This window comes from Rhopilema esculentum, chromosome 10 (assembly GCF_057945365.1).
Source record: "Rhopilema esculentum isolate cy_ngs chromosome 10, ASM5794536v1, whole genome shotgun sequence".
In the NCBI taxonomy this organism is placed as follows: Eukaryota; Metazoa; Cnidaria; class Scyphozoa; order Rhizostomeae; family Rhizostomatidae; genus Rhopilema; species Rhopilema esculentum.
The window spans coordinates 9,813,238-9,834,549 of NC_142824.1; the positions used below are offsets into that span (position 1 = coordinate 9,813,238).

Below are 21,312 nucleotides of genomic sequence, written 5' to 3' on the forward strand. Positions count from 1 at the left end.
CGGACATTTGCATGTAAGATAAGCACGGCAGCTGACTTGGGCTTCTTTGTCTTCATTTTGTTGACGTGAGCGAAAAGTCGAGTGAAAAATCGAGCAAAAAGTCAAATCGTTTGGCTAACCATGTTCGACTGCGCTCGATTTTGAGATCAAATGTCGAGAGGAAGATCAAGCGAAAAATCGAATCGTTTGGCCATGGCTTTAGAAGGACTAATTGCAAACTTGTCGAAGAATAAATTTCTTTCCTGTCGGGAAAGGAAAAAGTGATTCTAAATAAATTTAGCTCGAAAAACCGTTTCCACTGTAAAAGCAATCTATGCCCAAACTACGCCACGTTAGTTTGGTTAGCGTGGACCGCGGCGACAATTTGCGCTTTTTGCCAATGTAGAAAAGAACTTTAATTTTCTTGTGGAATATCTGACTTAAAGATTATGGCATATAGCCATTCCCTTTAGAATTCTGTTTGTCCCACAAATTCTTTGTCACCCCAACGTACCCCTTTTATTCCCACTTGCAACATGATAGCTGGTTTGGTTCCTCTACAGGCCAAGGGAGTCATTGCTCTGATGTATCAAATCGGTGATCGAAAAACATAGCAGATTAATCAATGTTAGGTAAACAAAATTAATTCTCGTTGATTGTTTCTCTTAGACTTTATTGCTTGGATTTGCAAAATTAAGCTAACATTTAAAGTCGAAAACTTACCACAAAAAGCCGTTATGCGAATATTGACACCATAAATTCGACAAGAGTGCGGATTCGTATCCATCGCAGAATGAGCTAATGGGCAGCTGCGATCAGCAAGTAATTTTGATTGTGTTACTATTTGTGTGTCGGGAAAAGTAGGAGGAGACGGTACTCAAATTACTGTTTCACTGGGCTCGCGGCGAGAAAAAACTCCTTGTGTAGTCATTTTGGCCCCTGCTGGAATTCTCTGCCTAAATTAATCTTTTTGCATAAATCTCTTCTGTGAAATCTGCTTTATACGATTAAAAATTGGTGTCATTTTTTTCATCCTAGTAGTGGAGTGGAAAAAACTTATAGAGGGGCTTTTAGAGGTTTGGAAAGAGACAGCTAATAATGCGATTCTCTGCGGAGGAAGGAATCTTAAAAAACAATTTTTCGCAGTTGAACAATAGGATTTCTTGGGATAAAAATCATGTCGTAAACTATTACAAGAATATTGCATTTTCCTTTACGTAATTTTCAACCTTTGTGTTTTTGTGCTTGTCTTATCATTTTTCTAATATTTTCTAATAGAAATTAACATAATGAGAGCGGTCAAAGTGATCTTTTATTTCAGGGCACTTCTTGCCCCCTCTGCCCCTCTTCGAAGAGGGCAGGACGGGCAGCTGCCCCTCCAGCCCCCCCCGGTGTAGGCGCCCCTGTTTGTATCAGTTGACAAGTCAGATAAATATATACAAACTTGAACCCGAGAATTACATAGAACTTTTGAAAGAGAATGTCACAAAGATTACAAGAAATCGGGTAAACTGTAAGTACACAAAGAGAAGAGTGGATCCAAAAAGTGAATAGTGTTCAGAAGAGAAAGTAGCTTACGTTACCATCAAGGATCACGAATAAAACTTTCCAAACAAGGTACCCTGTAGACTTATGAATTCAACAAAATCAGACATTGGAAAAATAAGTGAAACAGTATTAGGCAAAATTGACAAAGAGATTGTCACATCAAGCAAAGTTCATCAATGGAAAAATACAGACTCACTTATCCAGTGGTTTAATGGTATCGAAAATAAACAAGACGTAAGTTTATAATCTTTAACATAGAATCATTTTTTTACCCATCGATATCTGTCGAACTATTAAACAAAACTATACACTATGCAGCATAGAATTAAATTCTAAGCTTTAAAAGCAGCTAACTAAGATAACACTCTCAGTTACTCTGAAAACGATCATGACCAACTGCATTTTGCGCAATATCTATATAAATCTGTATTTATTCAGATATTCCAGCCTTGGTTTTGTGGTTACGTCTATATATATGTATTTACTTTCTGAATGCACACTGGCCTTTTACATCTCGATTTAAAACAAGGACCGAGATACAGGTGGACCGGGGGGCCTTAGCCCCCCAAAAACTTAAGTAGTATAGGTAAAATACTTTTATTTGTAAAATATGTCTGTTTTTACACTTATTTATCAGGGCTGTCCACCCCAACCCCCCCCCCCTTCCTAAACAGAAAGTTATATCTCAGTCTTGGATTTAAAATATCATCACTGCTAGAAGCTGGTACTTCCATCGTAGGTACAATGTTTCGTGATCCTCCAAGATACTCAGTCATCTCTAAAACAGGAAGGTTCTTGCTAAAGCATGCAATTGAGAAAATACAGTAAAATCCCGATATCTCGAATCTCCAAGGGACCAATAAAACTGTTCGAGTTTACTGTATTAAAAATTCATGCGATAACTAGGGGACAGTCGTACCCCCTCAAACCCTCTGCTTCAAAGTGGTGCTTGGTACAACAGTTGAATTAATGTGCTTTCCATGCTGTTTGATTGCTTCAAGTTAAGACATTGGCGAAAAATTCACTGTTTAATGGGGGCGAAAGGGAAACAGAGGCCGGAAAATCCTTCACTGCTGCCCCTTCTACACGCTTGAAAAACATTGGGATTGCTTCATCGTTGCTATTCATTAGGTGATTAACGTGTACATCTTAACAACTCTTCGTAAGATATTCCGAAAAAGCTATGGCTCAAGAAACTCTACTACTTGAAAAGCATTATTCAAGCAGTTATTTTCCTGGGAAATATCTCATTGAATCTGGAAAGTCAAAAGGTTTCTCAAAATAATTTTAGCTTCTTACGAGTATCTAGTTTTTAAATGTCGGCAGAAAGATTTAGACTTAGATTAAGACAAATGCTTTTATCAAAATGATAAAAGAAAGGATTTTTTTTCCAAACTTTATGTAAAGAGTGAGTACGGAATTTAATGTCGGTTATATTGCAGTAGGGTAGGCATGGCTATACTTCCATCGTACTCATTGGTTATTGATGTCATGTTTAGAAATTCCGCTTAAAAGTTGCATTTTATGAGGCTGTCTTTATAATTTAAAATTATTGGGGGCAATCGCTCCCTTCGCCCCTCCTAAGTGTCCGCCACTGGGTTAAGAGCAAAAGAAGCAGTTTTGACGTGACTGGACTAGTTAATTTTTCATGCAAACACAGCTGGTAAAATGAATTCCTCACTGTCGATGAAAAGTATATTCGTAGGATACTGTTCGAAAGACCCTAAAACGTTGGCCGTTAGTCATGACAGTTGCTCATATGACTGTTGTTGCAGTAGTCGTGCAAGTGAAATTTCAAAATTTGTCTTATTAATTGTTCTTAAGTTATGCTAAAACTCTAGCAGCTTTAGAATCTTACCCTTATTAACTGAATAAGTGAGATTGAAGCAGACCTTCTGTTTTCCCTACGGTGATAAACATATGCAGTACAAGCCAAAAAAGCCAATAAACATGCAATTTTGAATGCATGATAATGCAGATATCTAGGGAATGCACGATTGTAGAAATGGGTAATGCCAGAAATTAGTCTCGGCAAATAATGCTTTTAAAATCATGTCAGCTCATGACTTTGGCAGGCTCTTGCGCAACCGGCATGCTTTGCGACTATCATTCAACAACTGGCAACTGTCTAGCCGCGTTTGCCAAGTTTCGTCCTAATCAATGCGAGGCTAGCAAAATTCCTCCATTCCATTCATGCATGTCTTGATTTAACCAGGTACCAGCAGGAGTTAAACGGTTACCCTATTATGTTGAATGTATTGAATAAAAGATTAGTTGATCTTGTCAAAGTGGCATGCTCATTTCATTATCACAAATTGCCAGCTGAAATCGAAAGCAGTCATAAGTGTAGTATACTCCATAACTTTATGTCACCTATGATTCTTGAAAGATTGGTATGACTGTTTTCTGTTAAATATTGGAGAATGTCTGTTGGCTCTTTTGTTGATTCAAACACGTTCGAGGACGCATTTTGCCACCTCAAAAATTTCCAGTTGCAAGGAACATTTTGTGATGTAACCATTCGTTGTTATGATGATATCGGGACAGAGTTTACAGCCCACAAAGTCATTTTGGCAGCCAAAAGTAACTATTTTTACACCATGTTTACAACTGGCTTAATGGAAAAGGACAAGGAAATAGTTACACTGAAAGGTGTAACATCAAATGCTTTCAAAGCGCTCATGTCCTACACATACAGCGGCAAGTTTGCTATCGGCCCTAGCAATATTGAAGAAATTCTTGAAGCTGCCCATATGCTGCAGTTTGAGCATGTGCAAGATGCATGTTTCGAGTTTTTGCGCAACAACATCGATTGTACTAACTGCATCGGAATATCCTATTTGGGACAGAAATACAACTGCAATGAAGTTAAACGAGATGCAGAAGCGTTCTCTCGGCAAAACTTTCGAGAAGTAACAAAAACCAATGAATTCTTGGAGACTGAATTAGATTATGTTGTGAAACTGATCTCTAGTGACGAGATGAATGTAACTGATGAAAGCGAGGTTTACACCTCTATCATTGCATGGACAAAACACTGTGAGTCATCACGTGGCTGTTATTTGGGACAGCTTTTGCAGTACCTCAGAGTTCCATTATTGACGAGAAAGTTTTTGATCGATGTTTTGGCAAAAGAAGAACTAATAGTAGGAGACAAAGAATGCCGGGCATTTTTGCTAAATGCTCTTGATTATCACCTTTTGCCAGAGAGGCGTGATCAATATACAATTACAAAAAGTGGTCCTAGAGAAACCGTTACAAGAAAATTGCTGGTGGTCGGAGGAGAAAGTTAGTTTCATCAATCTTTATGAATCTCGACAGAATGAAGGTTCTGATGATTTTCAGAATGTTGTCAAAAACAAGACAAAATATAACAGCTACACATTCCTTAAAGTTTATCATATATCTATCTCAGTGAGAAATGACGTCATTGGAGAGGGTGGGTATCAAATTTATATATACTGATTTTATCACCGCATCAGTGTTGTTAATGCTCCTGAATAATTCTCATTATAGACCGATCTGGTGTGCTAAAAACTGTTGAATGCTATGACGTAAATAAGTATTGCTGGGAAACAAAGCCAGCAATGTCACAACCCAAGAAGCATTGCGCTGCAGCCTTCCTCGACGGGGTTATTTACGTTGCTGGTGGCTCTGCTGTAGATGGAGTGGATTTAGATACGGTGGAAAGATTTGACCCAGGCACATGCAAATGGTGCTTTGTGGCCAAACTAACCAAATGTAAAGGTGAGCATTTCCCACAAGTCATTAAATTCATAATAGCTGATTTCCAATTCTGTGGTACCTGCATCTATTATCATAAAAAAGCAAAATAGTCAATAAGCTTTTGCATGTAGCTGACCTGATACCCCAGGGCGAAAATACATTTATTTTTTAGAATAGGGGTGCTCGGGCTACTTTTTGGGACTAGAAATTGAGCAAAAGTTATTTTGGGGTCAGTTAATTGTACAATTGCTTTTTTGGGTTCATGAAATGCTGAACTATTTTTTTGAGTTTCGAATATGAGAAGTTTAAAAAAACTGAGAGAAATTGCTAACTTTCCTCTGCACTTTAGGTCAATATTTATACATATCGTGGTCTTCAGTATGGCACTTTGCCTATCTCTACCAACTTTCATGGTGGCAACACAAATTGCAGCAACATTATTAGAAAAATCGCTTTTGGGACCTGGGACCTAGTCCAACAGTCTAACAATAACACTTGGGGGCATTTCTCAGCTGGCGTCTGCATCCTATCTTTTTGAGTATATCAAACTGCCAATCTCTTCCAATTTTCATGCTGGTATCACAACTAGCAGCGATAGTATGAGAATAAATGCTTTTGGGGCCTGGGACCCAATATAACGGTCTATAAATAGCACTTGGGGCACTTCTCAGCTGGGCTCTGCATCTTATCTTGTTCAACGCCCAAAACCACCCTTGTTGGCAAACTGTCATGTTGGTATCCGATTTTGCACAACTCTCGCAAAATCTGGGACTAACAATCCTGACTATGTAGGGTTGCTTCGCCGGCAAATTTTCAGACTTGTCTGCAAATGAGGGAGGGCGCACCCACTTTGTCGGCAAATGGGACCTGAGTTTCCCCTCTTCTGCACAATAGCTAGCGACGGGCCTGTTACCCAATTTAAATATGTATCATTATTGTTATTATTGACAGGTGCCATTGCGCTAGCAGTTCTTGATGGATGGCTGTATGCTCTGGGAGGTTCACACGGAGGCTCTGCATTAAAAACTGTGGAGCGCTACGATCCAGTATCAAATCACTGGGCCCAAGTGCAGTCAATGAGATTTCCTAGGAGCAATTACGGTGTTGCAGCGCACGCAGGAAAGCTTTATGCCATCGGAGGCTACTGCGGAATAAGTGAAATCGAACACTGCGAAACATACGACCCACTCAGCGATCGATGGAAGGATATTGCAGATCTTAATAAAGCAAGAATGAACCATGGTGTTGTTGTACACAGCGAGAGGATATATGCGATAGGTGGCAGAAGCCCGAATTCAGTGTTAGATTCAATAGAAAAATACAATGCTGGTTTGAACATGTGGCTCATAATCAAGCATACTCTTGATCCACGGTCGGGAGCGAGTGTCGCACTTGTAACTACTGGCAATGATGAAAGTTCAATGTACGTTGCTGGAGGGCTAGACACCAGTCATATTTGCCATAATTCGGTTAAAACCGTCGATCTAAACTCAATCGACTACGTTATAACTAACAGCATTGGAATGCTAGAGCCAAGAGCATTTGGAGCAGTAGTTACGTATTAGAAAAAATGTTCTAATTTTATTAAAATAACAAAAGGCAAATGCAACGTTGCGATTCACTTAAAAGTAGAAATATGTTTTAACTTACTAGCTTTTTTTCTAAAACTTATTCCTTTGTGACAAACAAGACCACTGGTAGTTTTTTGAAAATACGAGATGTATCGAGCGAGCGAGAATAACACTTTGATTAAAAGGCTAGTTCTCTCCATCGAAGAACTGTTTAAAGTTGAATAGGTCTAAGAAAATTGAAATTTACAAGCATTCGTTACAATCATGAAAGGATATTTGAGTCATGAAGAACAGCAAATTCGCTTGCAAATTATCATGGCTTCAGTCTTCAAACATCAGAAGATGTCAAAAACTAATTACAACAAACATATTGGTTACATACTGGCAAAAACAACTGTTACAAACAATCAGTAAAATTATTTACAGTATCCCTAAAAACTACGCCAGGGAATGTACATGTGTTAAGCATGCCCTGAAAATTTCCCGCAGCAGAAATCAGATGAACAGCAAGTTGTTCCTTTTTTGGTTGGAAAAACATAGCACCAAAAAATAAGTAAGCAGTGGTGCTGGTCATTCAGATCTTCTTTAGAAGAAAAATTATATAGCAAGAAAAATAATTTTGAGTATGCTCTTAGATAAAGAAAACAGCAAGGTAAACATACCAAAAATGTGGATCCGTTTTACATTTCTATCACTTTGTCGTGTGACCAAACACCAGCAGTCTCAGCTATAAAACTGCTAAACTTTCGCTCGCTTTTTGTTGCAGATGTGTTTTTCCTGTTTGTGCTGATTTTTCTCATTACATTCCTTAATCTCAATTATCCTCAACCTCTCTAAGCAAGTTATTTTGATTGGTATATTATCATCTTCAGGTACAAATTGTTCAATATTCTCCCTATGATCACCGAAAAAGTGTGAAATTATAGGGCGATGTTCTGGACAGGTTGCAACTTTCATGCTGGCAACTTTCATGCTGGCAACTTTCATGCTGGCAACTTTCATGATCAATTTTTTAGAAGCGAAAAATATGGCTGAAAAAAACAAATCTCGCAAAACACCGCGCCTTGATTCGTTAAATTATTTTAAACATTTAAACGACCGTTACTATGCTTCTTATCTAACACTTCAACAAGATTTTAGATTTCGGGGGTATCCAAAGAATGGTTGATAGGGTAATTGTTTTGCTCCTTAAAGAGGGGAGCATGAATGCCAAAACTAAAAGAGTAAATTTCTTAGTAATAAAACATTCAGATATGCATTGTGGAGTTTGAAAAAGCTTTCGATTTTGTTGACTGCACAATTTTTATGGTGCTGTTTAATGGTATGAATCATAAGCGACGGAGACATACGGGCTGGGGGGGGGGGGTGGTGGGCAGCTGCAGCCTATCCCCCGGTCCGACAAATTTTATCGCATTTTAGGCCCATACGGGGAATCTTTTCTCAATTAAGCAACAATATTCGGGTAAGATTCATACTAAACGTTTAGCCTCCGCTACGCCTATGGTATAAATGGCAGTGTTAGGTACAATGATTTGAATATTTTGAATAAATCAAATCAATTCTTTTTGGCCGAAGGGACAGCCAGGAGGCATATGTCATTGGAAGTCCAGGTTCACGAACAGTAAACATTGCTGAAAGCCAATCGTTTAAGAATGATCCAGACCTGGCAGCATTGCTGCAAGTATCAATATTTCGCAGTCTTCCATTTTGCCAGACACCCCGCTCTCTAACACGGAGACTCCCTTTACGCCCTGCAAACGAAAGTTAAAGGCAACCGAAAGATACCAAAGAGGCCAAAACCTACTGTCAATCAACAAATGGCCAATCAGCGAGAGTTATTATATTCTCACGCTTGTTCATTGGCTGATATTGATTGACAGGTGACTTAAGCCACTCATGTATCTGTCGTTTATATCTTATCCGTTTATAAGACAGCCTGACATTTTATATCTAGAAAAGAATATTTTATTGCTTCTTATTCGAGAAGAAAGTGTTACTTTTTTAAACTTGCTGTATCTTCGAATCAAGGTTGTATACTCAGATCTCATCCTTAACTTATGAAACTTGTTATAGTTATTTCTTCCACTGTTTCATTTTCGTCTTGATCTCCATGAGCACAAAACGAGCATACTTCTTTACTAAATTATTCTACCTTGCGCTGTCTTACTTTCTGTGGCGCTTCGTCAGTCACCGCATCCTGTCAGTTATCGCTGCCGAGGAAGCGGGATCGTGATGCTCGCGACCTTTTTCTACATGCCAAGCTTTATAAACATATACGAATGTAGGCCTAGAAATTCGATTAGCTTTTGGTGGATTGTTTTCAGGTTAGTAGATCATTTGAATTCTAACTGTAATAACGGACATACTTTAATAATATATGGACTTTAAGAAATTGCATCACCTAATTTCATAAAATTTCTTTTTTGACCATTGTTGGTAAAAGTAATTTGAACCTGATTCCTACTTACAATTTAAGTAAAAAAAGATGAGAGAATAGGTGGCACAAACCTTTTAAACATTCACAATAAAGTGAAACAGTCCCACAAGGTTACTGAATTTATTAGAAGTGTTATTATACCAACATTATAATACACTACACTACCACGCAACGACATTTGTCAATCCTGATGAAAAGACAGGATAACCAAAAGGTGGGTCAGCTGCCTGGATGACTAAATTTCTGAAATGTGATGGATGTGCCTGGATGCTGTAACGTTCCTCATCATCATTGGTGAAGTACAGTAATTCCAAGGACAGTGAAGACCATATAGCCTTGACATTTTCGGAGTCCAGGCGACCAACGGGCACAGTCATCTTCTGCTTCGTCAATACTCGACTTGTAAAAGTTCCCTAGCAAAATAACAAGAGCTAAGGCGATTTGAAACATTTGACACCTTAAATACACTACATACATATGATTTTCTGTTCAAATAAATATTTTTCTGACTAGTTTCGAATTAAATTTCTGAGATTAAATTATGTAGACTCTGGTACCCAGGGTATTATTAGCGTAAAGTTTATGAAAAACACAGTATAAATATTGCACATGCGCAGTATAATTCGAAAAGGTTCTGATTATGTTCAATAGTCAAAACGTTCCATTCATTTTATTCGGATGCCCATTTCAAAAGAAAAGAGTCAGCAAACCTCGCACAAAGCCTGTTATGGAAGGTTTCGTTAGCGAGAAAGCGACCAAAACACGTGATCTTTCGACGGCATAATGATGCAGTTAATGAGTTTGAAGAGTGAATTCAGGCAAAAAAATTTTTCCTGCTCAACCCCAGCGTATCGGTTAGGTTAGAAAGCCAAACTGCTAACGGGATGTAATTAAAATATACATCATTCGATGCACAAGTTCAACCATATCAACATAATTGGTAAATATTGTAAAATGATATTTTCCAGGCAAATTTTTTGCTTAAATGTACACCGCCTTCAAAAGGTACTTTGTACCTTTGAATTTGAGGTAACAAAATCAGACTTATATCAGCAGGAATTGCAGATCCTAAGCTACAAAAGTGTGTCTCAGATTACTCATATTCTTCCTCCCCTTTCATTTTATTCATTTTTTTATTCTATATATACACAATCCTTCAATTTTCAAAACTTCTGTCAGTTTCAAAGCCGGTATCATTGCGAGCCTTGAAAGTTCGTCTACTGGAAATTGAAGAAATGAAAAAAGCGGATAATTTCATCTAGGAACGTTTCAATAACCGATGAAGCAGGGAACATGTTTTTTGCGTCGCTGAGCCAATTTTGATCAGCGCATTGAACTAATTTTTTTTAATTTATCCACAAAGTCGAACAGAAACCTTCGGAGCATATTTTGATAAAGTTAGCAGGAGCATATTTTGATTTAGAACTGAATTTAACATGCCCACGACACGCTGTCTCGACTGCACTCAAGGATTTAGATTGTTTTCTAGGTCAAATAAAAGTTATATCAAAAGAAGTTTCACCTGAGAAGTTTCACATCAAAAGAAGTGACATCGGGGGAGGTTTTAAATATATGTCGCACATTTGCAGTTCTTTTTCTTTCGAAATATCATGAGAATTTAACAGGTGCTGACTATTCGATCATCGTATGTTGAGCAATGGAAGGAGGAGCATGCCTCTAAAAAATACTTTTCGCTAGAGTGGTTGTTATTCACTACTTCTGCTATGAACTCGTGCAGCTCGAATGAAACTTTTGCTCATCTAAACATATGGTCTAAACAATACCCGCGATTCCTGAGAAACGTGCTCTGGCATTTCAGCCTGTGCTGTTATTAGAAATTATCTTTAGTAAAGCACCCAGACCCTGTTGTGACTATCGAAATCAGGCGCTTGTTTAAGATGCTTTATTTAATTTGCAGAATTGTACTCAAAAAATGAACTTCTTTTTATGCTCTCATTACAAAAAAACTCCAATACCTCACTTCTCTTCTTCTCTCTAAAACTGATGTACTTTACTTGATACGTACATAAATACCTTCTTAAGCCCTGGTAAAACCACTAAACATTTCAATAGTGACTTTTGCTCTGATGAAGCCCTGTATGTCGGGGCGAAATGTTAGCTTCTATTAAAATGATTGTGTTTATTGTTGTTTGTTCCCGGGGCTTTGCGGTGTTCCTTATTTTATACAATTTTATTGACTTTTCTCCGCATCCATTCCATTGGAGTCTACTCTCCTCCACAGAGGCTATTGGGGAGGGGGAAATGGTATCCTATCCTTTTTCCCTCCCAATCTCCCTCCCCAATAGCTTCTGTGGAGGAGAGTAATTGGAGTCCGTCAAACAGCCTGCTACCGTGGCCTTTCTTTCATTTACATAAGTTAGGTTCTTAGTCAATTTCCCTAAATGCTACTGATAACGAGGCTCTGACGCATGCTACCAGCACAAAAAGATTAGAAAATTACTTTGACTCACAAAGCAATGCCGAAATAATAAACTAAACAGACTGTAAAACATTCAATGTAAACGACAAAACAGAAACTTTATTAGAAGTGCCCCTTTTTTCACAACCATCATGTAATGTATTGCTAAAATCTTTAAAAAACTATTATATCATGTTAAAGATAATTTACAACACCGATAACAGAAGCCAAAACTATTCCTTTGATTGTCATTTCAATTGCTTGCAGAATTTAAGATTACTGCACAGAATAGGGACCGAGTACTGTTTTTAATACAAAATCCCGAGAATTCATTTTACTTACACAAGACAAGAATGTGGTTCATAAACTTAAGTGCCAGGAACTCGATTGGTTTTAAATGTGCAACGCATTAACAAAGAAGAACAAGACTACAGTAGACACCAAATTTTGCTTGAAAATTTGTGACTGTAAACGAAGTTTGACTGTAAAAGAAGCTAAATTGAACAGTTTTGCATATTTGGTTCTAAATGTTATGTGACTGAAAATTGTATTGTGACTTGAAGCGAAGTGATTATAAGCGGAGTATACTGTACAATGTTCAGAAATAGTCAGAAAGACATTCAAGTCACGTATTACTCAACGAAAAAAGACCGACATTTGGCCCGACTTTTGCTACTTCGGATCGATAAGATACTTCAGTTACACTAACTTTTAAGTAAAAAACAAAGGTAAACGTCGAGTGCTTTAGTTTCTTAATACTTTGGAAACTTCAATACTCATTGTTTATAAAAGGTTTTTTGAACATGACATTACTAATTCTAACATTGGGTTCTTATATTTCGCTAGGAAATTCCCGAACAGAAAGTTGCTGGGGAGGGTTTTCGTAGATGCGGCTAGTCATATCGTCAGAACAGTCAGGCTCGTCAATGTTTCCATTGCTTACAAATGTTTATGATATTTCTGTCATGCGATTTGCTTCCATTCTAATGCTGTACTAAGATGAGGGAAGTGTATTCTCATTCTCTGTTTCAATCTTTGTTCCAATCTATGCCAACCAAGCCAATCATGTCGATGAATTTCTACGAACTTTTTGAGTTCTAGACTTTTACAAAATTCTATTGTTTCGTAATTTTTTTGCTTCGAGTATTGTTTCTTAATATTTTTTGATTGCCTAGTGCTCGATTTTTATTGCGAGTTTCTTATGAAAAAGAGCGTGTCCATGATCATATCAACGGCATCAAATATAGCCACTTCCTTTTGTGTGCACCCGGCATCACTGGAGCATGTAATGTTAAAGAATCAACAATATACATCTATGGAAGATGTAAAGAAGAGGGTTCACTATTTGTGCCAAGTTTTTCATTGAATTTTGTGTGAGGAACTCCGGCCACTTTAACTGAGACCACCTTATCTCATACCACCTTAACACAAACCACCTTGACACAGACCACAGAAACTCAGACCAGCATACCCCGCTCTTTTAATTTTCATTGCGAAGGGGCAATTTACCTATTAATTTCGTAACGCAAGTGAAAATTCTTGTACGTGCCATGATGTCGCCTGTGAAGCCTGTTCTATTCGTAGTTTAGAGAAGTTCTATAGACCCCATACAAATCGGTATCTGACGTAATAGAATATTATCTTTGTGAACAGGGAGACATCTCTTTTTCTCTGAGCTTCAACGTCAAAAACAAGGTCATGACAGCGCGGAAATTAAGGAATAATATACTCACGTTATCTTTGTCATATCCGACGGACAGCAGACTTGGGACATTATTTAGAACGGCATTTATCCACTGCATGTCGTGATCATTTCCCATGTGCCAGTTCTCTTCATAATCCGTCAAGTATTCCGCGAACTCTTCAAAGTCAGCAATGGGGCCAAGGACAGCTTCATCGTACATCAACTTGAAAGCATATCTGTTATTGCAAAAATGAAAAGATGTGTGTTATCAGACAAATATTATACAAAGCTTTTAAGAATCACTAAAATCCCAGCCAAAAGTTTTTGGAAGACTCTGTTGCTCAAAGCTCTTTTGGAAAACTTCAATATGATGGCTAATTGAAAAGAATCGATAGAAAAAGACCGAAGCTCTCTAACTGGAGAATGAAATGCCTACACTTTATTAGTTTAACAAACAAAAAATAATTTCGAATTATTTCGACTTTTTCAACAGAGAAAATGACACGTTATGAAAATTCCTGTAGAGATCACATATACAACCTTATACTGTTTTAATTTTGATAACTGTGTAAATCTTGAGCCAGTACAAAAAGCATACAAGTTGAACCAATCGTTGACTATCACTTGGTCAAACCCACCCATCATTTATTATCCAACATTCGCTCTAAGATGTTTGGAATTTTGTCGATATTAAGAGAAGGCCTTTAATGGAAACACAAAAATGACAGGCATATTTGATAAATAAAATAAAATAAAATTTATTGCATCTGCCTTACCTAAATGCTATTATGATTTGTTGATGCAGCTCCGTATCCTGTTCGGCCCAGTACAAATACCTTGACCATGGTAACGAGCCTGAAAATATTTTCCAAACATCAAGGGCACTTTTATGCTTCTGCTCATTGACTAAATTGTAGCAAGAAAGAACCAGTTTACGGAAAATGAAGAAGAGGCCACGATCTGCGGATATGCTTTGCAGAACCCGTTCTCCTTTTGATGAAAGGTCCAGTTGCGAAATAACGAACTTAAACCAGTCTTCGCAAAACAGATCTTGGGATGTGGAAATATCTGTAGCTTCAACCGGTATAGACTGCTTCCATCTTACGGGAGGTTCTACAATTGAAGAATGTGGGGAACTGACATCTACTACCAACGATGGTAGAGCATTTGACTTGGTAAATCTGCTTTGAGGGATCAAATCAGATGTAGGAGTGCTTTCTGTTTCGAATATGTTATTAACGTTATTTTTACCGTCATTGTCTACATTATCAATGCTGTGAGAGGACCCGCGGCGAGGCAGATTATCGTCAAAATCATCAAATCCAAAGCCATCAAAGTCATCGTCTGATACAAAATTAGGCCCTTTGAAGCTACTGCGCTTTGCCGAAGCTGTCTGAGGCTGCTTTCCAAATGGCGGGAAACTAACAGAAGGCAGGCCTACTTCGGTTGGTATCGAGGATTGTGTATTAGCTTGGCTACCTTTCAGAGGCTCGCGATTGCTCCATAATGCAGTCATGCTGTTCTCAGACAGGGAACTTTTTGAATACAAGCTGGATGATCGATCGCGCAAAATGCCCTCAACGCTGTCATTTCTACTTACTACAATGGTTTCTCTGGTCTCGTTTGTAAGTGACGACGTAGTTTTGACATGACGATTCTTTTCGCGTTCCAAAAATTTCTTTTTCAGGTCGTCTGCAGTAGGCCCATCACCTAGTCCACGATCTCTTCTGCTTTTAGAAAACCGAAGAAAAACCCAAGTGAGTGATTTTATGAAATGCCCTCCGAGATTCTGTAGGTTTTCAGGGCTGTCAATTATGCCTGTTAAAACATTCTTGGCATCAGAGTAAGTTTCCAACTCAAAGTGGTCGAATGGCGTCAAACAGTGCCCAGGATAGGGATTCAAAACAGGACGTGGTTTTTCTCCAAGAGTGACCTCGAATATATCATCAATCCGTGCAGCTTCAACGGTATGACAAGATGTCTCAGCGAGCTCAAGTCCCTTAACGATGAAATTCGTATAAAGAAAGCCTCTTTCGGCGACTACTAGCCATATGAGACGGTCTTGAAAGCGGGCTAGGAAATGCTCGCCGGGTGCTAGTTCACCAAGGCTTCCAGAAGAAATTGTACATTTAAGACTGTCGAGGAGACTTGGCATTAGCTGCTTGTAATAGATCCAGTCATTCGAAGATGAATTAAGTTTATTGTCAGCATATGGGAAGAAAATACGCGGCCTTGGGTACCCCATTAGAAATATCGGTAGCGTAAATAATGGTAACATTGGGGCACAAAAAATAACACTGAGGCAAAAGAAACAAAGGGTTAACGGGAACATTAGTACCAAAACTAACGCTACGCGCTTGTAGCTCTGGTGGCGTACCTTCCGATTAAAGAAAAACCTGTAAGTGAAGCGTGTACAAAAAGAAACAAGGTACCAGGCGTGCTGTATCCGGCCTAAGATGATCGAAATCAGAAACAACCGTGTGTGCAACGTGAGAACATTCCACCAAGTCGCTCCCAAAGAGCTGTATTCGATCACCATCATAACAGAGGCATCCATTGCTAGCCTCTGCTGACCTCGCCAAGCCTGTAAAATCATTAAATATCTTGCTTTGATATGAGAGATGGTGAAAAATGTATATTCAAGAGTAATTTCGTAACAGACTGGAAAAAGAAGATTTAAGCCAAATTGGAACCGTAAGCCAATTTTAATTTGCAGGGGTTCAAAATTTTTATGAATATGAGTCGGTAAATCTTGACTTGTTCGACCAAATCCTTAGTTGGTCGTTAAAACGCCTATGGGTATATGAAATAGCACCTAAAGTATTCACCCTCTATATCTTTATCGGCAAATGTTACTAGTAATCACCCTCCACACCCCCAGTATGAAAGATAAACCTACGTAGATTGATTTCAATGGACGGGTTTTACAGTGTCCATTGGCTACAGGCATGAAATTAGAAAAGCAACTTGATAAACTTTATTTTGTTAAACGTTCACATGAGAACGCTTTAAACGTAACATTTCATTCCAAAAAATGAAAAGTTTTCAAAAGTGGTTCGAAAAGTGGAACTGGTCCGAAAAAGGAATGATTACTTATTTGGCTAAAGGCTTGCATTGTTCATATGGAAATACGACAATGGAAAACTCTTTGTTCAACTTTCACACAAAAAGTGGAACGAAATGATTGCGTTATCGTGTGAACAGAAGAAAAATTAGTACGTAATCGTTCCGTACCCGTATGAGCAGTTAATTTTTTGTTCCAAAATTTGAAACGCTATCGTTCCCGTGTGAACGGGGCCTAAGAATGTAACATTTGTTTAAACCATTTCAATGGTTTATATCGTTAATTCCTTTATGATCAACTTGAAAAGGATCAAAATTGATAAAAAATCAAATCTATGCAGCCACAGGATGTGAAATCTGAATTTGGCAACTTACGAGATGATAAGCTCTAAATGCAAACAATGCAAACAACACGTCTGATTGCGTAGAACTGCCGCTTGTTTTTGTAGCTGTTAAACTCACAAATGCAACCAAGACAAGAGGTGTAACTAAAAAGAAATGCAATAATCACAAATATGCATTTTTGATAAATGGCGGGTTCAAAAATAAATAAAGTTTCCTAAACGACTTCTGTTGATGTTCTTCCTCAGTCAATGCATTAAAAATTTAAACTATTTGAAGTAACTTTACAATGCTATCTCCAAAATCTTATTGTTCATAAAAATTACGCCATATAATACTTTTAGTGACTTTTTAAGACTACATAATTATTCATCAATATCAGGTCTTATTCAGGTTGATTCAAAATCTTTGAGTTGGATGAAATAGAGAATTTATCTTTGGAAACAAATGGGGAGGACTTCTGTCCCATTTAGTCAAAACTTCAATCCAACCTTCACAAGGCACCATTGAATATGTAATAATTTATCAGTGCAAGCAGTTTTGTAGATAACTCACCACAGTCCACAAGAAGCTTTCTGCACAGCACCAGCAGTCTTTTTGCTTTCCCTTTCTTTATAGAAAAGTACACTGGGTTTGAGACCAAGCCAAAGAAAATATACACTGTCAGCAAACTGCCACAACACGTTTCTAAAACCAGGAGGGCTATTGTAACATATCCAAATATATCACGAAGTTCCATTTTTTTACTGACTTCAAGCCCAGCATTTGTTAGAGATGCAATAAGACCAGACGCAATGATCAACAATATAATATAACAACATTTGCTCAGGGAGTATGATGATGTATTAGCTATCTTTTGGCTTTCAGAGCGTCTTCTAAACTTCATCAAAAGCAATACAAGAACTTTCTTGAGTCCAGTAGCAATGTCCAAGCTTGTGATAAGGCCAGAGCAAGCAGCTATAGCTAGTGATGCTGTAGTATTTGGAACTGCATAAGTGATAAGCCAAGCAATGCATGAAATGACCAGCATAGTAAGCAACCTGAAATCCAGATAAGATAAACTGAACAAGATAAGAAAAACAACCTACACCTAAATATGCTCAAAGATAGCTTCATATAAAAACAGTATTGCAAAAAGGTCAAAAACCCTAAAATTTTAAAAAAGAAAAAGGAAAGAAGTTGAAAGTTTTACCAGGGGGTGGGGGGCGGGTACTGCCATTTAGGCTTGACAGGGGGGTCCAGTCAATTTGAGGGTTTTACCAAATGGCCCAGTTTTGATATTAACACAACAGCTTAGTTTAGCTTGGGATTTATTATAGATAATGAACAAGATTTTGTCTTTCCCAAATCAACAACAGTCAATGGTGAAGGAATTTGTCAAAGAAGGACCAGGCGCACATAAAGAAATGGGTGCTACCCAGGACACAATTTTGGTCCTTATGCTACCATTTGAGGGTTATTGTCAAAAAATAGTACCATTTGTGGGTAATTTTTTAACATTTTAGCTTTGGCTCTCTTTGACCCTAACTTGACCCCCCTCTCCTGTGAGGCCATAATGGGAGTAGCCTGACTCGGGAAGTTTGATAACAGTCAATTTTTTAATAATGATGCTTTGGTGCATAGAGCATGATGGTTCTAAGTTGAATCTCCAAGTGTCATGCTTATTGCAATCATCAGACAACTGTTAGGCTACTATCTATGTAGTTTTCAATTTATTGAGCCGGTATGTCCATGGATTCTTAATTACTTGTTGGTGTTAATAAAGAGGAACTGTTAGACACTAGGGGCTTATTTTGATGTCTGTGTTTATGAATATATTTGGATCTTTCCTTGAGGATTCACTTTTTGTCAGAATCAATGATTGCAAGTCTTTCTTCAAAACAATGTTGACATTTTTAAGAATTGTTAGAACAGACCCTTGCCCTTCCCCTAAAAGATCACTTAATAAAAAACGTCCTTTCTTTTCCTTCTAAGCTGCCATGCAAATATGGATAGTTCTGTGATTTTTTTAAGTATCTGATGTGAAAAAGAGAAAACAGCAAAGAATCAGAGTATAATGGGTTATTGAAGATACAAAATAATTGAAAGTTGCCATTGATTTCATTCTTTGAGATTTCAATATCTTTGCTAGAGTAAGTACAAATTTAGTAAATTCATTATCTGAAGTAATAAGCTAACAGGTTAAAAGAAAAGTTCTGCCAAGGATTTCATCTTTCCTGTATAATTCAAAACTTTAGACTTACCTTACACTATTTGACATTGGCGATCCTCCAAATAAATAGACTAAAGCTTGTTCTCCAAACCAAGCAAAAAAGCAATCAACTGGAGGAAGGATTCCAAGGGTCCATAAAACTGGCAGCAATGCAAACAATATTCTCATTATGAGGTCCACGTACACTAGTTTGTAATAGAATCTGAAATAGTACACAAAGATAAAAAAGTTTCTTCCGGTTTACAGAAATGCTATTCTGTCATAATCTGTGATGAGATTTCCTGAATTGATCACGAGCATTTGTATTGTTTGAAATTAATGTAAATTAATAACAATTAAAACATTATTTGGCTTTTTGATGTCATCAATTTTTTGTTTAATCATGAAGGAGCTTGTAAAGAGAATCTGTGATGGAAATAATAAGGGGGGGGTCCCCCATTATTTCATATAACTCTGGAAATCTACATCTTATTACTATGTAATCCAGTCACAGCATTTCTATCAATAAATGTTTGCTAAAAAGAATTCACGAAGATCACTTAACCAGTCTTTTGGATAGTAGATGATACCATATAAGCAGACACCACATATAAGGCCACACCTACAGAAAACATTTCATGTCCAATTCAGCCATTTTCATATCTTAACCCCCCCCCCCCCCCCCTTAGCTAAATACAGTTACGATGGCCCTTGAGATGACTTCTAAATGAGAGATATATTTGAACTTACGTGGAAACAATTCCAAAAACAGCAAAACATGCCATGTGAAATGGTCTTGTCAGACAAGAAGTTTCATATTGATCAGTGGCTTTAAACTGACAAGGTTCAGCTGGTGGTCGTGCTATCAAGCTATACAACCCTATGCAGGCAACGATCCAACCCATAACATAATATACCACTGCTTCTTCATTTCTTCCAAAAACATATCTGCTGCTACTTGGCAACAAATACAAGAAGATTATTCCACAAATGATTCCATAGAGAAAGGCATGAAAGAAAACATTGGAAATATACTTCTTTTTGTGAATAATAAACTTCAGTGATTGGTTTATGTCAGTGCATCCTTGAAACTCAATTTCATTATCATCATCTTCACAGTCAAACTGGAATTCTTCAACAGGCTTTAATGTTTTTGACTTGAGACGGAGACCCAAATGCAAAGAAAGCATAAAAATTACCATGATAACACCAAAAACAACACAAATCCAGTAACTTGCTACTAATCCAAGTTCAGTGACAATGGCTAGACATGATGAAATGACAAGTGGAGCTGCAAATATTAGAAACTGGTACAAATAAACATATGACGGCAATGGTTGTCTTCCTGTGTCTACCTTTATGATTGGTCCACCAAGAATAGTTTGTGGGAGCCTTTTGAGAAAAAATTCTTGCTTGTATTCATTTAATATAGGTGATGTTTCAGCGGAATTCTCCATCTTGATCACCTCTGGTGCTATTTTTACTTTCTGGAAAAAAATTCTTGATAGCTATCCAGAAATGAGGAGTTCTTCCTATGTAGTTACCTAACAGCACCAATACCTTACTGATGCAACATTTCCCAAACATAAATGTCAATTGACATTTTATCATATGAACTGGATATTTTTCGTTCCAGCTCTGTTGGAGTGCAACTTTCTAATGCAATGGTGGGACAATTGACAGGATCTTCGTGTTTTCTTGCCATACCACCAAGTTTCGGATCGTTTATAATTCTAAGTATGAAGTTTGTGGTTCTTTGCAGTGATATCTGCAGAACATAATCGAGAAACCATGCAAGATGAGGTAAGCCACTTGCTCGCAATTGTAGAAGTTCTACAATTCAAGCCTTTCCAGTTGTTCTCACCTTTATTTTTACATCTACCATTTTATGAAAATGGCTTCGTCTTCATTGCCATAAATAGCTGTTCTGAAAGCATAATACCGAACAGACTTTGTAATAAGTTCTTTCGAGCAATTTTTCAGTCACATTTGTTTGTGGCAAGTCAATAATGGCCTGAACTTTAATGTCTGTGTATCAGTGATTTCTCTCTCCAGGCAACCAGTTACCATGCGTATATTTTGATTGAAGTGAATGAACTGAATAGACACAATTCAACAGGGAAACAAGCAGATTGAAAACTGAATTGTTTGAATTAATCCATATACATTATTACGTGAAATAACGGGTGTGATTTGCATTTATATGCCAAAATCCTTAATTGATTAAACTGACAAACATTATTGAATTAATTCATCAAATAGTATTCCTCAATTGATCTTACTCAATTTTTTTTCGCATAGTAAGGTATTTTATGTAATTGTCTTGCAATGCAGTGGAGTGAGGTTTATAAG

General features: G+C 37.6%; 2 protein-coding genes across 2 annotated transcripts; one reads left to right on the top strand and one right to left on the bottom strand.

Annotated features, from left to right (window-relative positions):
• Window positions 1-618: 618 nt before the first annotated feature.
• Window positions 619-8,904, top strand: LOC135684334 (kelch-like protein 12). Its single transcript, XM_065199864.2, has 3 exons — window positions 619-4,815; window positions 5,044-5,274; window positions 6,205-8,904. The coding sequence occupies exons 1-3, from the start codon at window positions 3,951-3,953 to the stop codon at window positions 6,816-6,818; spliced, it is 1,710 nt and encodes a 569-aa protein (XP_065055936.1). The 5' UTR covers window positions 619-3,950; the 3' UTR covers window positions 6,819-8,904.
• LOC135684324 (pecanex-like protein 4) lies at window positions 7,123-21,056 on the bottom strand. The gene is made up of 7 exons (XM_065199852.2): window positions 19,711-21,056; window positions 19,013-19,183; window positions 17,325-17,809; window positions 16,803-16,915; window positions 14,141-15,948; window positions 13,414-13,600; window positions 7,123-9,674 (listed from the first exon to the last, which is right to left on the bottom strand). The coding sequence occupies exons 1-7, from the start codon at window positions 20,415-20,417 to the stop codon at window positions 9,423-9,425; spliced, it is 3,723 nt and encodes a 1,240-aa protein (XP_065055924.2). The 5' UTR covers window positions 20,418-21,056; the 3' UTR covers window positions 7,123-9,422.
• Window positions 21,057-21,312: the final 256 nt, after the last annotated feature.

Excerpts from the sequence above, each read along its gene's own strand:
- LOC135684334 (XM_065199864.2), top strand. The coding sequence starts at position 3,951 with ATGTCTGTTGGCTCTTTTGTTGATTCAAACACGTTCGAGGACGCATTT. Across the intron at positions 4,816-5,043 it reads GCTGGTGGTCGGAGGAGAAA|ACCGATCTGGTGTGCTAAAA; the intron begins GTTAGTTTCATC and ends TTCTCATTATAG. Across the intron at positions 5,275-6,204 it reads CAAACTAACCAAATGTAAAG|GTGCCATTGCGCTAGCAGTT; the intron begins GTGAGCATTTCC and ends TATTATTGACAG.
- LOC135684324 (XM_065199852.2), bottom strand. The coding sequence starts at position 20,417 with ATGGAGAATTCCGCTGAAACATCACCTATATTAAATGAATACAAGCAA. Across the intron at positions 17,810-19,012 it reads CCAATGTCAAATAGTGTAAG|GTTGCTTACTATGCTGGTCA; the intron begins GTAAGTCTAAAG and ends TCTGGATTTCAG. Across the intron at positions 15,949-16,802 it reads CATTTAGAGCTTATCATCTC|GCTTGGCGAGGTCAGCAGAG; the intron begins GTAAGTTGCCAA and ends ATGATTTTACAG.